General features: G+C 43.1%; 1 protein-coding gene across 5 annotated transcripts; it reads right to left on the bottom strand.

Moving 5' to 3' along the window:
- Nucleotides 1-260: 260 nt before the first annotated feature.
- Nucleotides 261-13,356, bottom strand: LOC120819530 (cytohesin-1). 5 transcript variants are annotated; one of them, XM_040177020.2, is made up of 12 exons: nucleotides 13,172-13,356; nucleotides 7,000-7,082; nucleotides 4,769-4,833; nucleotides 4,304-4,370; nucleotides 4,003-4,121; nucleotides 3,216-3,409; nucleotides 2,795-2,943; nucleotides 2,263-2,374; nucleotides 1,509-1,585; nucleotides 1,353-1,424; nucleotides 896-1,050; nucleotides 261-807 (listed from the first exon to the last, which is right to left on the bottom strand). In XM_040177020.2, the coding sequence occupies exons 1-12, from the start codon at nucleotides 13,257-13,259 to the stop codon at nucleotides 729-731; spliced, it is 1,260 nt and encodes a 419-aa protein (XP_040032954.1). In that variant the 5' UTR covers nucleotides 13,260-13,356; the 3' UTR covers nucleotides 261-728. The 5 variants fall into 5 exon arrangements, with proteins under 5 accessions (XP_040032954.1, XP_040032957.1, XP_077959455.1 ...); XM_040177023.2 differs by lacking the exon at nucleotides 13,172-13,356 and adding an exon at nucleotides 10,998-11,220; XM_078103329.1 differs by lacking the exon at nucleotides 13,172-13,356 and adding an exon at nucleotides 9,059-9,523.
- Between the last annotated feature and the right edge of the window lie 1,787 nt (nucleotides 13,357-15,143).

Raw genomic sequence — 15,143 nt, 5'->3', positions numbered from 1 at the left:
ATGTAACAGTCACATAAAAGTGAAGTGATTAGATGGAGCACTGATGGTTATGAGTGATTGAGCGGTGTAGCTGCAGAGTCAAACTAGGTGAGCACTTTCATGTCCGAAGTCTTTATCAATTTGCTTTATCTTCTAAATATCCGTCGCCTAAAATCCTTTAGCAAAGAAAAAAAAAAAAAAACGCAAAAGTGGTTCATTTTCAAAGCATCAAATTATTTTGCAGTGCTGGTTTGACAAAGCAATGAAGAAAATGTTAAATGTTGGTTTAAAAACTTTTAATGAGACAAAACTCAAACAATAAATTACGAAGAATCTTGATAAATTAAATATTTATGCATCAACAACGCTTGACAAAAAGACCAACAGCAGTAAGAAAACAGGCTTAGAAAAGAGCATTTTTTTAACTGGGACAATACAACAATGAAGCCCAGTGGTCCGGAGAGGAGATGAATTTTGTTTTCCAGCTGATATCAGCGTTGAAGCTGCAAAAGTAGATTCTAAAAGAGGGTAAAGAGAAAAGGTCTACCACCAAATTATTTCCTCTCTAGAGGCGGAAATTCAACTTTAAACGACGGCAAACCTGCAAGAGACCAAGCCGTCGGCACTGGAGGTGCGGCGGCACACAACGTGACTAAAGGAAGAGCTTCTTTAAGCGCTGAATCCTCCCGTCGGGTCCAAATGTCACTAAAGCAGAATCAGGTCCATTTCCGTTCAGTCCTCGGCCCGCTCTACAGACCCTTCAGAGACGAGACCTTCTTCTTCCGAGTAGCCAGCATCTCGTAGAACGGGTCTTTGCTGATGGCGGCCCTGCAGGCGGAGGATGGAGGACGGTTAGATACGAGGCCTCATGCAGCTCCTCTGTTGGGGGGCAGGGAGGGTAAAAAGAGGGGCTCACTTGATGCTGTTCATCCACTCATCCTTCTCCTCTGCGGTCGGGGCAGAGATTCTGTAAAAAGTGTGGTTTCCCTCGACGACGCGTCCGTCCGCCTCCGTCTTGCAGGCTTTGATCACCTGATCCTTGTGGTCGGAGATGAAGAGCTCAAAGCAGTTCTGTGAGGGAGCCAGCGAGATTTACAGGAAACAGCAAAACACACATTTAGAGAAAATACATTTCCCAGTGACAGGAATTATATATATTAAAACATTTTTGGGAGAACGGCTGCTTAGTTAAACACTGGGAATGTTTTAAAGAGTAAAACAAGTAATGAGATTTATTTAGTACATCGATGGGTGATATTAAAGACCAAACGGATTTTTTCAGTTTTATGAAAGTATTATATTTATCTATATCTGCCATTTGCATCCCTCTATCAAATGACAAGACATAAATTGTAGAAAGAAAAGGAGTTTACCGGTTTCTTAGAGTCATCAACTTCTCTGATATTCAGATTTTCCAGTGGAATAATTCCTCTGGGTTCTTTGTCCTTAAAAACAGGATAGAGAATAAATCCAAGAACTTACTTGATGCAACATACTTCATCAAATACCTCGGCGCTTTAATAACTTACAGTCGTGTACTCAAAGTAGTAGAGGCAGTTATCTGTGAGAATAAACCAGCGTCTTTTCCAAGTCTTAACTCGTCCACCTGAGGAGAGAGGTGAGCTGCGACTTTAGTGATTGAAGTAGCTGCAGCAGGAAACGTCATTCGACAACAGCGACACTGAAGCACATCGACGAAAGCTGAGGTTCAAACGGGGGTCAGTTGCCAGCAGTTAGAAAAACTACATTAATCCTTCCACATTAGGTCTGAGCAGCATACAGCGCAGAAGTAATCAGTCTTTAATCCAAATCAGATTGTGACCCGGGGGGGCAATGCGGACAGCCAGTGGGAGGAGAAAGGCAGGGAGGGGGGAGCAGTTCAGAAGCAAAGCGGTGCATTAAAGCTGCAGAGTTGGTTGGGTACGTACCTCCTGGAGTCAAAACCCATGAAACACAAAACAAACAAGAACAATGTCAACGAAAGTATTTAACAAAAACTCAACGGTTGGTCCTGGACGGTCCCATGTTGTAGGTGCCGTTACACATGAAGGCCACTAGAGGGCCGTCCAGCTCTCAGGGACCAACATCAGGATCCAGCTGAAGCACTTTGATAAAATGGTGCTCGGACAACTTTTTTTTTTTTGTATTTTTAACAACAAACCTGGACGTTTTCTATGCATCCAATTTGCTTCAAGCGGTGTGAGTGAGCACCCACCTCACGTCTGTGGATGAATTGTCATTTTGGCACAGTAGCCATTTCTCTCCCAACAGGGATGCACATACCGAGTTTCAGTAGCCATCCTTCTCTGTCGGGGTTGAAGAAGGTGTGTGTGAGGTCGTTCCCATCATCCTCTGGGATCTTGAAGGGTTCATTCTTGATGCTGTCGTACAGGTTCTACACACGATGACGATGAGCGCCAATGGAAAGCGACAGAACATTTAAAGGTGTTTCCTTGAGTGGTTTTATCATATTAAATGGTATGTAACCTTTTCACCCTGCTTTATTAATACAAAATATAATCAGTTAATAATGATGTGTTTTTATGGCTCAAGTGTTTCAGTACACAGTCACAGTACTTCCTCATGCAACCTTACACACATTTAGTTCATTAATACTTTGCTATTTGAATACAGTTCCTAAATAAAAGATACAGACCTTTATCTGTTAAATGTTAAATTGTTCCTTTCACTACTCAACCTGATTTAGACATTTTATTCACCAGAACATCCACTGGAAACATAGTGGCACAGTGCTTTTGTCTGCACAACGACGAGTACGCTTGGAGGGAGAAAGGCTTTAGTAAAACAAACCCACTCGGAGCAGCTCCTCCGGTAGGTCTCCCCCGTCGTTGATGCCTCTGTTCATTGCTGTGAACCTCTGAACGGAGGGTTTGTCCTTCACGTTGGGGTTGTGTAGGGACGTGTTCAACATGATCACGGCGAACGACAACACATAGCAGGTATCTGTAAAAGGAGACAATGAGCGTGTACACGTCTTCAGGGCTCAGCTTTTAATAACTGCATGATTGTCAGACTTCATCATTTGGAATTTTGATATGATAAACTACGTGAAAGAAGGCAACAAAAGACAAATGTGCGACCACTACGAAATAAACATTTTGGACATACCGGCATTGAGAGAGTCTGATGTGTTTTTATGATTAAGTCTGAACATTTCATAAAGTATGTGGTCAGAATGCAAACTATGTGAACCTCCCTCTTGTGATCAGGCGTACCTGTGCTCTGAAACACGCCGGGGTTACAGCGACAGTATCGCCGGGCGAACGCCTCCATCATGCGGTCGATCTTCTGAGCCTCGCCGGGCAGCCGAAAGCTCCACAGGAACTGCCTGAGAGCCTGAACCAGGTTCAAGTCTGTGAACTCGTGCAACTCCAGGAAGGCATGCAGAACCTGGATGTTGAAGTCGTCTCTGCACAACACGCACACAATGCCACACAAGGACACACACGTGGAGTAAACAAAAAGACGACACGATCAAGAACTGAACGCAGTTGGATGAGATGTATCAAATGACATGAAAACACATTAAAGGATCATATTTTAGATGAGAGCTGCCCACCCTTTGGACACAGAACATATATATGGGAATTATTACAGGTCATTCGTCAGAAGAAATGTCTCTGGAAAAGCACGGGTGTGAATAATGAACAATGGCTGATTTCCACTAACTTGCTTCAGGTTCAAGGTGATGTTTTACTGGGACACTTTAACGTGTGCAGCAGGGACAATCAGCATCATACTCAATTCCTCAACTAAAAGATGATGCAGAAAGTAATGTATCAAAAAATTGTTTTGTTCAGGAAGATCATTTCATAAATGAACAGCAGTTTCAGGATTTCTATTTTAAGCATGCACACAATCACAAGTAAAAAGCCAATGTACACTATGAACAATGTTCTTCATGGGCTACAGGAGGAATAATTCTGAACACCTGTGCTTTTCCAGCTCTGACAGATGTAAAAAGTCTGCCGATTAAGGGAGACTGTCACTCGTATCACTTACCGCTCTCCTAAGTAGTCGCCGATTGCGGTTTTGTTAAGCCCCTCCCCCTTGTAGAGAAACTGGCCGATGTCGTTGCTGGTATTTTTCAGCAGCGAGCTGTCGATCAGGAAGCGAATCCCCTGAAAAGTCAGAACAACTCGATCTGAATAGCATTCAATAAAATGACAAATAAACCAAATATTAATTTTTTTTCAAGGAGTACAATGGAAATCAGTGTAAGTGAGAAATAATCACAGCATTCGTCAACAAGGAAGCATTAGTTAGTTGCATCCTCACACTCATCTGCTGCGTTTGTTCTCACCTTCTTGGGGTCCATGTTAAACTTCTTTCGGCCCATGGCCATCTGTTTGTTCCTCTGCATGCTTTTCCTAAAACCAACACAAACTTAATCAACGGCTCTGCAAAATAGGCTCAAATTTGTATCTGACTGACCACTTAAGTTATTAATCAAGAGAAAATGACATTCGCTAGTTTCAGCTTCAGTCCTCTTCGGCTGAAAACGTCGCGATGTGAATGCAGTGGAGAGCTCCCAGAATAGCCAGGTCAGTGGACCTTGTGTTGGGAATATTTATGACTTAATATCTTTTCTTCTGAACTGTTGGTGAGACTAAATAAGGTTAAGATTATCAGGCTGATTTTCCTATTGGATTTTATTATTCTGGACTCTGTTATGAGTATTTTTCCGTCCCTCCCCACGGATGCACTTAAAACTAAGGCTGAGTGCACCACAGCCGCCCACACACAAACTGGTTGAGAGACACTTTACCTCTCTTCAGTCAGGCCCAGGCTTTCAATCTCATTGGTCACCTCTGCGATATCATCCTTCAGCCTCTGACAGCAGACAGAGAGAGAGGGAGAGAGAAGGATGAATGAATAATCTGAAAACAATGATACATACATGCGATATGTGTGCGGCGTTCGACCCTTCACATAAACCTTCCGGAGGTACTTTGGCTCACGGCACGAAATGCTTTTCACATGGTTGTCTGTTGCAGCTACATCTCACTGACCCACACACCCAGAGGGGCAGCGATGACCTAGAAAAAGGCCAAAGGTCCAGACAGGATTCACTCGCTCACAGACAGACTCATTCTTCCTCTCGGCAGGAGTTTTGTGGAACAGCCGTCCTCATCAGAAGACCCTCTCTGGGAGCTGTAGCACCTGTTCTGGGGTCAGAGACGACCACCCTTCCCCTGTTTCCGTCTCCCAGCTCCTCCTCTCCCCTGTGCTGACCCAGATTCATCAGACGGTTTCTCCCCCTCTCTCCCCCACCCGACGGCCTCCCCGGGCTACTTGAGTGTCACTGGTGGGGAGACGGGAATATGCCGGATCAAAGACAGACTGGCATAGAGGAGTTGCGCTGCAAAGCTCAGAGGTTATGGGAGAGAAAAAAGGAGCGGTGAGCAACAGATGGAGAAACACTGAGCCCAGCAGAAGGTAATGAATTGAGATAAATATAGAAAATGAGAAAAGCAGACACGCCGGTTCCTCGGATTAGAGCCACAACCCTCTGCAGCTCTCCCTGTTTCTGCGTGTGTAGTATGGAACCTTTGTTAAAACCAGGAGAACAAAGTAAATAACTTAACTTAACCGGATCCCTACATGTGCGTTTCTATGGTAACACCCCCATATCAAACAGACATCCTCCTCGGTCTCCATTAGTGGAATGTTTCATGGGTCACCAAACGAGAGACGACCTCTATAATAAACGCCATCTATCCAGTGGCACAGCGTCGCGGCCCTGAGGCGGTGTTTGTGTGCGCGCATGTTTTGCACACTCCATTTGCTCACTGAACAATTGGGATGGAGTCTGATAACATTTTCCTTTATTGAAACTTTGGGTTTTTTGTAGGGAATGAAGAAAAGCATATATTTTATATATAAGTTATCGTCTTTGTTTCCCCTCAGTGTCAAAACTAAAACACCATTCTTTTGTGTTGAAACGGTGGAGGGCTTTCACCACATACATAAAACAATTGACAAGCTTGAGAAAGACTCATCAGTAACATACATACGACGGGTAAAAGCTTTTAATAGACTCTTTGTTTTAGCTTTTAGAAATGATTTTAGACTTAATCTGTGTTCTAGAAGATAATCCCAACTATTCAATCTAGTCTAGCAAAACATATTTGTCCTGATAAAGACCTGACACAGATCATCTCGCTAATTTATTTATTAAAAGAGTAACTGAGGCGGAGTGGGCAAACTGTCCCTCAAGGCAGAGAGAGACCTGGAGGACATCGATACACGTGTACACAAGGTGCACCCCCCTCGTACAGATGCACACCACACAGAGAGGATCATCTCTCTTAAACGCATACAGTAACGCTCCAGTGCTCATATCCCTGTATACACCCCCCCAGCACACACACACACACACACACACACACACACACACAAAGGAGGTACAAACCTACTCATGGACACAAAGAAGAATAGGCTACCTGAACATGTTGAGACAAAGAGGTTGAAATTGCAAAGCAAACAATGCTTTGTGTGATTTTCTCAACAAACAATTAGGATTTTTCAAACTTTGAAGTTTGCCTCAAAACAATAGATCACAGTCCTCGTTCTGTGCCGAAATGTATTAAAACCTTTGACTGAAGTTGAAATTGGACAAATCAAGTGGATATCGTCCAGAATGAGTTATTGTTTTGGTACGAGATTCCCTGTTCTTTGGCCTCCACTGCAGCTCAACAGAGACACAGTCACTTCGGACAACGCCCATTTGAATTGTCGGACTCATATTAACGTCAGATAAATTACTTCAATTGTAGCATCTGTGAGCTCTTAAGAACAAAAAAATAATTGTTAACGTTTCGCAACGGTTTGGACAGCCGCAGGGTTTCTCAGCAGGGATGAAAACAAACTTCCCTTTCAAGGCTTTTCTGTCCAAGCAGCGCTAACTGAGGTCAGAAAAACAGAAACACAGCCACGGAGCTGAACAAACTGAACAAATAAATTAAAGGTGTAAGGGAGCGGAGAGTCTGTTATTACTTGTATGTCGTGCAGCAGCTCTTGTTTTCTGCGGCGGATGCTTTCCAGCTCGTGTCTCTCCTCTGGACTGAGGTCATCAGGCACTGAGGAGAGAAAGACATATAGCACTCAAATACAACAGGCTGGACCTACACGAGTCCCACTGCTCTGGGTCACTATGGCAACACAATCTCTGATTCTTCAGTGGAGAATGAAATCAAGCCCCTTCATCTTATACAGATGCACACAGAGACAGATGATCATAATCTAAACAAAGATACTGTCACTCTGTCTTCTCCTATCAGACCGCTTTGTATTGTGAAGCCCAAACATAAATAATTGGGTAAAAATCCAAAAGCTTTTCAGTTCTTAAGCAACATTTTGAGATACTATATAGCTGAAATTAAACTGATAGTGATGTTAGAAAGCTTAGAAACCAAGGACTAACACAACAGGACATTTTCTGTACCAAACAGGTCCGTAGCACAGGGTGCAACTTAAACACTGTTTAGCAAACATACTATAAACAGAAGAAACATCAATGGAAAATGGTCAAATTAGGCTTGATATCTTTATCTGTTAAATTCAAATGTCTGTGCCACCTCATAGTTAATACACACCCTTAACTCTACACAAACAAGTGTCCCCTCTGATAGAGCTTAAGCTCCTGTCCCCGCGGACAAGCATGATATCTGTAGACTAACGATAAGGTTTTTCTTGAAAAAAAAAAAAAAAAAAAAAGTAAAAAGTAACATTGCATTCCAGTCAGAACGAGGTGAGTTATTGGGCTGTAGGTTTCACACATCACGTCTCTCTACTGTTCCTCTCCACTGGGCCCCTGCTTATACTTTCTAAAGGGCTCCAACTAGTGAGAAAAGGTAAAGCAAGAGGTACAAATTATGCAGAGTAACAATGAGCCGGTCAGGACGTGTGACGCTGTGCTGCTTCGTTACACGAGTCACGCTGAGAGATTCAAGTACACTGTTCATCAGCCTTTGCCTACACGAGCAGGATACTCAGGAGGAATAGCCCCCTTTATTCAATATCTAGAACATTTTTTTATTATTTTAGTAATAATTCTTAAATAATATATTAATATAGTTTTATTGGCCTTCAATTTGTAACCATAAAGTGCAATAAACAACAAAAGTCTGTTTAACCAAATGGACATTTGAGGCACAGAATTACCCCATTATATAATTTAGGCACTTGAAAAATAATCCTCGCTCAAGGTCACCTTAGGTCAACATACTTATCGCAGCCTATTTCCTTATTAATCAACTAACAATCATTTAGCCTAAAGAATACAAGAAAATGTTTATTTTCCAGAGAAGAAAATCCCAAACTTTGTTCAAGCTTTAACTGATAAGATTGTTGCGTGTAAATAACAATAACAATCCGAACTAGTAAAGATGACCACAGGTTTCAGTTAGAGTACAAATGATCATTTTATAGGTCATTTCTAATCCTTCAAATTCCAGTCAGGCAGACAGACGCCACTGTGCTCAAGGCAAATGAAGTAGTCCTGAAGTCCGCGCTGGCGTGACAGGCGCCACAGCCTTGGTTAGTAATATTATTTACATACACAACACACAGCCAGTGACGCACTCGCTCGTCGCCCACTTCAAGTGGAGCGGAACGGCTCTTATTTTAACCCGAGGACGAGAACGACGCAGCATGGTGAGCAGAGGGGCAGTGAAACTGACAGTTACACTCACTTCCTCTCTATTGCTTTGAATTTAAAGACAGCGCCATGGCTTTCGTCCTCCTCTCTCGCAAACACACACACACACACATTCCAACGTAAATAACAACATGCGCCTTCAACCAGCTGCTCTGCATAGTTTGGAGGTCGCCGGGTATCCGTTTGTGTTGGCAAGTAATGGGACACCTTGCCGTAGCAATGCTGCTGATGACCAGCTGTTATGGCCAGACAACAAGTCCAGGATAAGCTATTGTTTGAAAGTTACGTAACCCATTACATCCTCTGAAGACACAATGACGTGAACAAAAATAAAACCCACGCATGTGCTCAGTCTGGGTTTTTCCGTGACAACAACAAACGCGTAAACAAACTTACTCAAATACGTTTCTTCGCGATAGCTTTGGTGGAGAAGTTATGATGGCGCACCAAACACCTCCACATTTCTGGTCCCAGTGGTCCCAGTACTCCCAGTGCAGCTAAAAATAAGGTTTGATTCTTGATTCCAGTTTCTATAAAGCTTACAGGTTTAACAGAGTCCCTAGTCCCAGCACAAAACAGCCTGGGCACATTGTAGGCAGCATCCAGTCCAATCTTGTATCTCCAAAAATAATCCTGTCCTGCCTGAGCCTTCCAATGCTCCAATCCCAATCCGGTGGTCCTTAATCCTCAGGGCCTCATTCCAGCAGAGGGGAATGGAGGAGAGCTGGCCCGCAGCTAAATGAAGATGAGGACAAGTGTGTGTGTGTGTGTGTGTGTGTGTGTGAGAGAGGGGGGGAAACCCTTGAACTCGCATCTCTCTCCCCCCAACCTCCCTCTATCCACCTCGACTCCTCCCTCAGTGAGCTCAGTATCAAAAACGGGCTCCCCCACGTGGACACTAGTGTCCAGGAGAGACCGAGGGCAGGAAGCCACAGATCGACATGACTCATATCTCATGGTTGCTAAAGCACTAAAAAGAGTTCTGTGTTCCTGTGGAAATCAAATAGTGAATTATCTTTTGCTTATCACAAGTGGTTGCTCGTGGAAAACCTCACACAACCGCAACAACGGCCCCTTCATTTGGCTCGTCTCATTGTTTCACCCACAGGACTGCCGCCGAGCTGACCCGGGACCCGAGGCTAAACAGTTTTGTGTAGAGAACGACCCGTTTTGAGATGGGAGTGCTTCAGCGTCTTCAGTTCACACAAACAGAAATGTCCATTATCAGCATTCACAAAGCGGTAATTGTGCGTCTCAATGTTTCCTGGCCCCGAGGATAACCAGCTCAACTCAGCACGCTATAATCCTGTGGTTATGGTAACCACATGGTAACCCTGGTGATCAACTGCATTGCCGGAGGAGGAAGGAACGAAATACAAGCGTCAGAGAAGAAACTGTGGCTTGACACAGAAAAGGAATCAAACAACGTTATGAATGACAGTGAGAGGAAGTGATGCAAATGCTGTTAACTTAAACTGCTCTGGCAGGGTCCTGTTGTCTTTTAAAGTGAAGTATACGTCAGGTGAGCAAAACCTAAGATGGACTACAAGTGTTATAATGCTTCAACACAAAGTACCTTGCGATCTGTCAAGTGGAAACCCGTTATGAAAAGCTTCCTGTACCCGGTGGAAGTGCTGATATTTAGACAGTAGCTTCCTCACTGGAACAACTTATGTAATAAGAAGTTCATTTTGATTGTCTTTCCCCTCCCTGAAAGATAAATCCTCTTGATTAAAATCCCATTTAGTAATCTGTTGGGACAGGTTTCCCCCAGATGATGGAATAAGACCATAAAAACCATAAAATACCTCCTGTTAGAGTGGCTCAAACTACCCGAGCAAACACTACAGCAGCTGCAAGGAAACAGATTTCTAATCCTAGGTATGTTCTTTTTGCAGTCGCCCCTCATTACTCTGCCAGTTTGTGGAAAACAAGTTGAGCAAAACGAGCAGAGAAGTGCCTGTAGCCACTAGTTTCCAAACGATAAATGGCTGCATTGATTGTATTTATAGACACATGAACTATAAAGTCCCCCCCATGAGCTCTGGCCTCAACCGGACTAATAACGGATCCCTTGTGCCAGTTCATCAAGACTGTCAAAGAGCATTCACGACTCAGCCAGATGACGACCTGTTGATGGGGAACTGGAATGCTAAAACATATTAGGGTTACACTAGCAGGCATTTGGGCAATACGTGGCGTTACGCGCGCACTTCAACAACACCGCGTTAGATCATGTTAGCGTTAAATTAGCTAACGTTAGTTGGCTAAACTGGTTAGCTTGTAGATTAGCTAAGTAGCGTAACATTGACGAAAGCAGGTCAGGAAAACTTACCGACTCCGTCTTCCGACTTCAAAACCATATCTGGGATGTTTGTCAACGCTTGGTGTAAAGAACAGCGCCAAACGTTTCACCTTAAAGCAGCTTTATGGCTCGAAATGAGTCTGTATGTCGTCACTCAGATACCGTTAGACTGGCAGTTAATGACAACTGTGGAGAGACAGCCGGCGTTGGGACAGGGTGACGTAGGCGGGGCTTCAACGGTAGTAGCCAATCAGAGAGCGCAGAGGCACAAACCGACTTCTCGTGACCCATCCAGCCATCCATCCATATATTTATTCGTATATTCATCCATCCATATATTCATTTATCCATCTTTTCATCCATCCATCCATCCATCTACCCATCTATTCATCCTTCCATCTACCCATTTATCCATCTATCCAACAATTCATCCATCCATTCATCTATCTGTAAACACGATTGTGATTGGTCGAAACTATAACAGCAAGTAATTGAATTAGTCAAATTCATGAAATATTCATTACAGTGAAGAGATGGGACGTGTGAGGCAAATAAAGATAGTATTGATTTGTTACATTTGTAATGATGATGGTTTGAACCGATAATAGCTCATCATTGACTCAGTAAGCTGCCGTTAACATTTATTATTTAAGAGCCATCATTTTATAATTGTGGAGTAACAACTTGTCTTGTTATTCTGATTAAGTGTTTTAGAGCTTCAGAGCTTGTCGTGCCTTAGATTTCACCTATTTGTATTCTGTGATAGAAGTGGTTTCCTTTTCCTATGTATATAGATATGGATGAATGAAAACGTGTTTGCATGCTGAAATGTGTGTGTGTGTTTATGTATGTGTGTGTATATGGGTGTGGCTGCGTCATCCTAACAGTGGATTGAATGTCTTTCTGCCTGAGGAGTGTAAATGCACCACATTATTCAAGTTGTAGCACTCCACCCTCTACTGTATAAAGTAGTGAAAGGAATTAATTTAAAAGCAGGAAGAAGAAACATGATTCAACAAGTAACAAAGAAAATAAGTCCGCATGAGCATCCTCCCGCCGGCTGAAGACAACAGACTTATAGACTAAATGACGAAATTTGATATCAGATGATCGGTGCCTTGTGTAGAAGGGGAAGAGGAAGGGAGAAGAGAGGATGTAGGGAAGGATAGAGGAAAGCATTGCAGCTGTGAGCTTGAATCAGTGCTTTATTCAGTGTTTGGCCCCACCAAAAACAGGATATGCTGACCACGGTCAGGGAAGAAGAACTGCAGCAAACGAGTACTTTAAAGGCTCAAATAGATACAACAGACATTGATTTGCTTTGGTAGTTCAAATGACGACAATTGACTCCGAAGTCCTTGTGTACAACCACTGTTTCAATGACTGTCACTACAGCAAAAATGGAAAAGATTAAAGAAAGAACATTTAGAAAATAAATGTCAGTCATTATAATATTTTTATAATATTTAATATTTTTCAATGGAAGCTATACACTGTGTTCAGTAGATCCACTTCACAGCTTCAGGGTTTACGTGTAAACTCATCACACGTTGCAGAGGCCTTGAGGAGCAGCAGCAGGAAATGACAATGAATAGAAGGGGAAGTCCAGCTACGCAGAGTTCACCTGCTTTGGTGAGCGTGTGGAAATAACCCGTAGGATCATCAGTTTGCTTCTGAGCGAGCGCGTTGATACAGAACGAAAAGCACCTGCACAGAGGGAGAGCGGCGTGGGCAGCCATGGAGATTATGTCACTCCAGCACCCACTGGAGAACAAGGATTCTGGACGAGATGACGGCTGTGCGTCATGTTCTCAAACCAAGCCCACCATCACAAACTGACACACACGGTTTGTCCAACTCGTGTGTAGGTGCACACAAATATTTAGTGAAACACAAGATCTAAGCACTCATACAGAGCACTCTGTTTCTTGATAACCCGTAACAGAAAATCACCACGGCAACTGAACGCCGTAGCACTTTGTGCCCGACTCAGTCTGCATGTTGGTCTGTTATTTTCCGAGCTTTAAGAGTCCAAGAGGAACAACGTCTCACCAGCAAAGACGTGTGCTTTCAAACTCAGAGAATGTAAGAAATTTATAAGAGAATGCATCTCAAGGTTTTTATATTCATTCCCTCGGAGACAACCGGGTAACACATTCTGTACTTTTCTCAGACAAGAGAAAAGGCGTGTTGAAAACACTCACCTGTGGCTGGAGCAGGCGCTCCCGGTCGCACCGTGGGACAGAGAAACGCCTGGAAACTGGAGGCACACAGCTCGCTCACGGTCCCCATCACAACACGGCGCGCAGTCAGGAGTTTGAGACGAAAAACCGTGTGTGAGGGATCACGCTATCTCCTCAGCATCTCCTCAGCATCTCCTCAGCATCTCCGGGCTTTACCCCCCCTCCCCTCCCCCGAAGTCGGCATCATACTTGACTGAAAGGCTCAGGCCTCAATCGGTCTTTTAGCGTTTTCCCACCCGACTGCCACCGGAACCTGACAGACTCTGAGAAAAAACCCAGTGTCCCCCTTCTCTCTCTCTCTCTCTCTCTCTCCCTCTCTCTCTCCCTCTCTCTCTCCCTCCCTCTCGCTCCATCCTCCCTCGTCCCTCTTGTTCACACACTTGACCTCTCTCCCCCTAACACATGTGATAATGTCGCCGACACTCCTCATTGAAAAAGACACATGTACACAGTGTTTAAATAGAGACACACACACACACACACACACACACAAACACGCAGTTGTCAATGTATTCTTGGGAGAGGTGACAAATGTACATCCGTGCACTTTCCCGCTGTCAAACAGCCTGACTCACACACTGGTCAGAGGCGAGCAGACACACTCAGACGCATTCACATGCCGTATCTTGCATTTCACCTAAGGAAGATGTAATATTACTTTTTATTTAAATGAATGATAGTGTGAAAATACGTCTTTCCTATTTATACAAAAAGGTACTTTCACTTTTGTATGATGCATACATTCTTTTATTTCTATGTCTATTTTATGAAATGCAAGTTGTGGGATTTACAACAACTTTTATTTTATGGACAGATTAGTTGCAATAAAATGACCGACCATCTATCTATTTATCTGTATGTCTCTTTTTCTGCCAAATGAACGTGGTAGCATAAAGTATGGCAGAAGTAACAGTATATAAGAGAAAAGTGCTACCGAGGTCTACGCATCGCAACCTAATGATTACTTTCATTGTGGTGTGAGAAAAAGCAGCATTATTCATATACTTACGTTTATTATTTAGGTAACAGTATTGGCAGTAGAAACACAAATACAGAATGAAAGGGTTTCCAGCCAGCATTTACACTGCCCCTTTATATTCACCTTTATATATTAATATGTGATATATATCAGCTCTAGTTATTCATTTTTGCCATTAGAATCAGTTGGTTTTGAGTTATATCATCAACCTTCAAGGCTGCTGTTTAAGTTTGATTCTTCACTTTTGACGTGCAGAACACATCTATTTTCTCCATAGCTGCACAATCTGTCTGCATCACATTTATTTCTGCCACTCATTAAATCTATTTGAGTCTTTGATTATCTAATTTCTCTCCCCTTCTCTGTAGAGCTGACCTCTTTCTGTTGACCTCACACTCATCCTGAATTTCTTCTCTGTTCAACTTTGACAGCATGGTGTGACTTTGCAAGATTCAAGACTCTTGACTTTTTTATTTATTTATTATTGGAATTCATTACGAACATACACCAACTTTGATTTTGTCAGTGTGTATACAATTTACATAATGAAAGGGAAGAAAATAGAAGTGGTGTCTTACGTCTTACTGTCTGTCAGGATGTCAAAACCTCATCACAGGATTCAAAACCTTCCTCGCTTCAACATGCTTGCTTACGAGAGGAGTCTACTGATGGAGGAATAGAAAACGAAACGTAGCACCACCATGCCCAATCTTCTCTCTCAGAACAGCTCTCATTACTTAAATGCGTTGCCATGACAACCACAAAGAAAAAGACCAGCATGTAAGAGGAGAAGAAGTAGTGTAATCTCCATCTTTCCTGCCCATGTGAAGAACAGAGTACCACTCACCTCATTGCTCAAAGGCTCACTGGGGCTGTTTTTTGTTTGCTGTTTCCTTGGATATGTGTTGTATATACATTTGATTCATATATAAACATTACCATTCGATAGATGCT

Source organism: Gasterosteus aculeatus, chromosome 5 (genome assembly GCF_964276395.1).
Source record: "Gasterosteus aculeatus chromosome 5, fGasAcu3.hap1.1, whole genome shotgun sequence".
In the NCBI taxonomy this organism is placed as follows: domain Eukaryota; kingdom Metazoa; phylum Chordata; class Actinopteri; order Perciformes; family Gasterosteidae; genus Gasterosteus; species Gasterosteus aculeatus.
The sequence above is the reverse complement of the archived record's forward strand: the minus strand, read 5'-3'. Positions and strand labels throughout refer to the sequence as shown.

Excerpts from the sequence above, each read along its gene's own strand:
- LOC120819530 (XM_040177020.2), bottom strand. The coding sequence starts at position 13,259 with ATGGGGACCGTGAGCGAGCTGTGTGCCTCCAGTTTCCAGGCGTTTCTC. Across the intron at positions 3,410-4,002 it reads GGCGACTACTTAGGAGAGCG|AGACGACTTCAACATCCAGG; the intron begins GTAAGTGATACG and ends CGTGTTGTGCAG. Across the intron at positions 1,425-1,508 it reads ACTACTTTGAGTACACGACT|GACAAAGAACCCAGAGGAAT; the intron begins GTAAGTTATTAA and ends CCTGTTTTTAAG.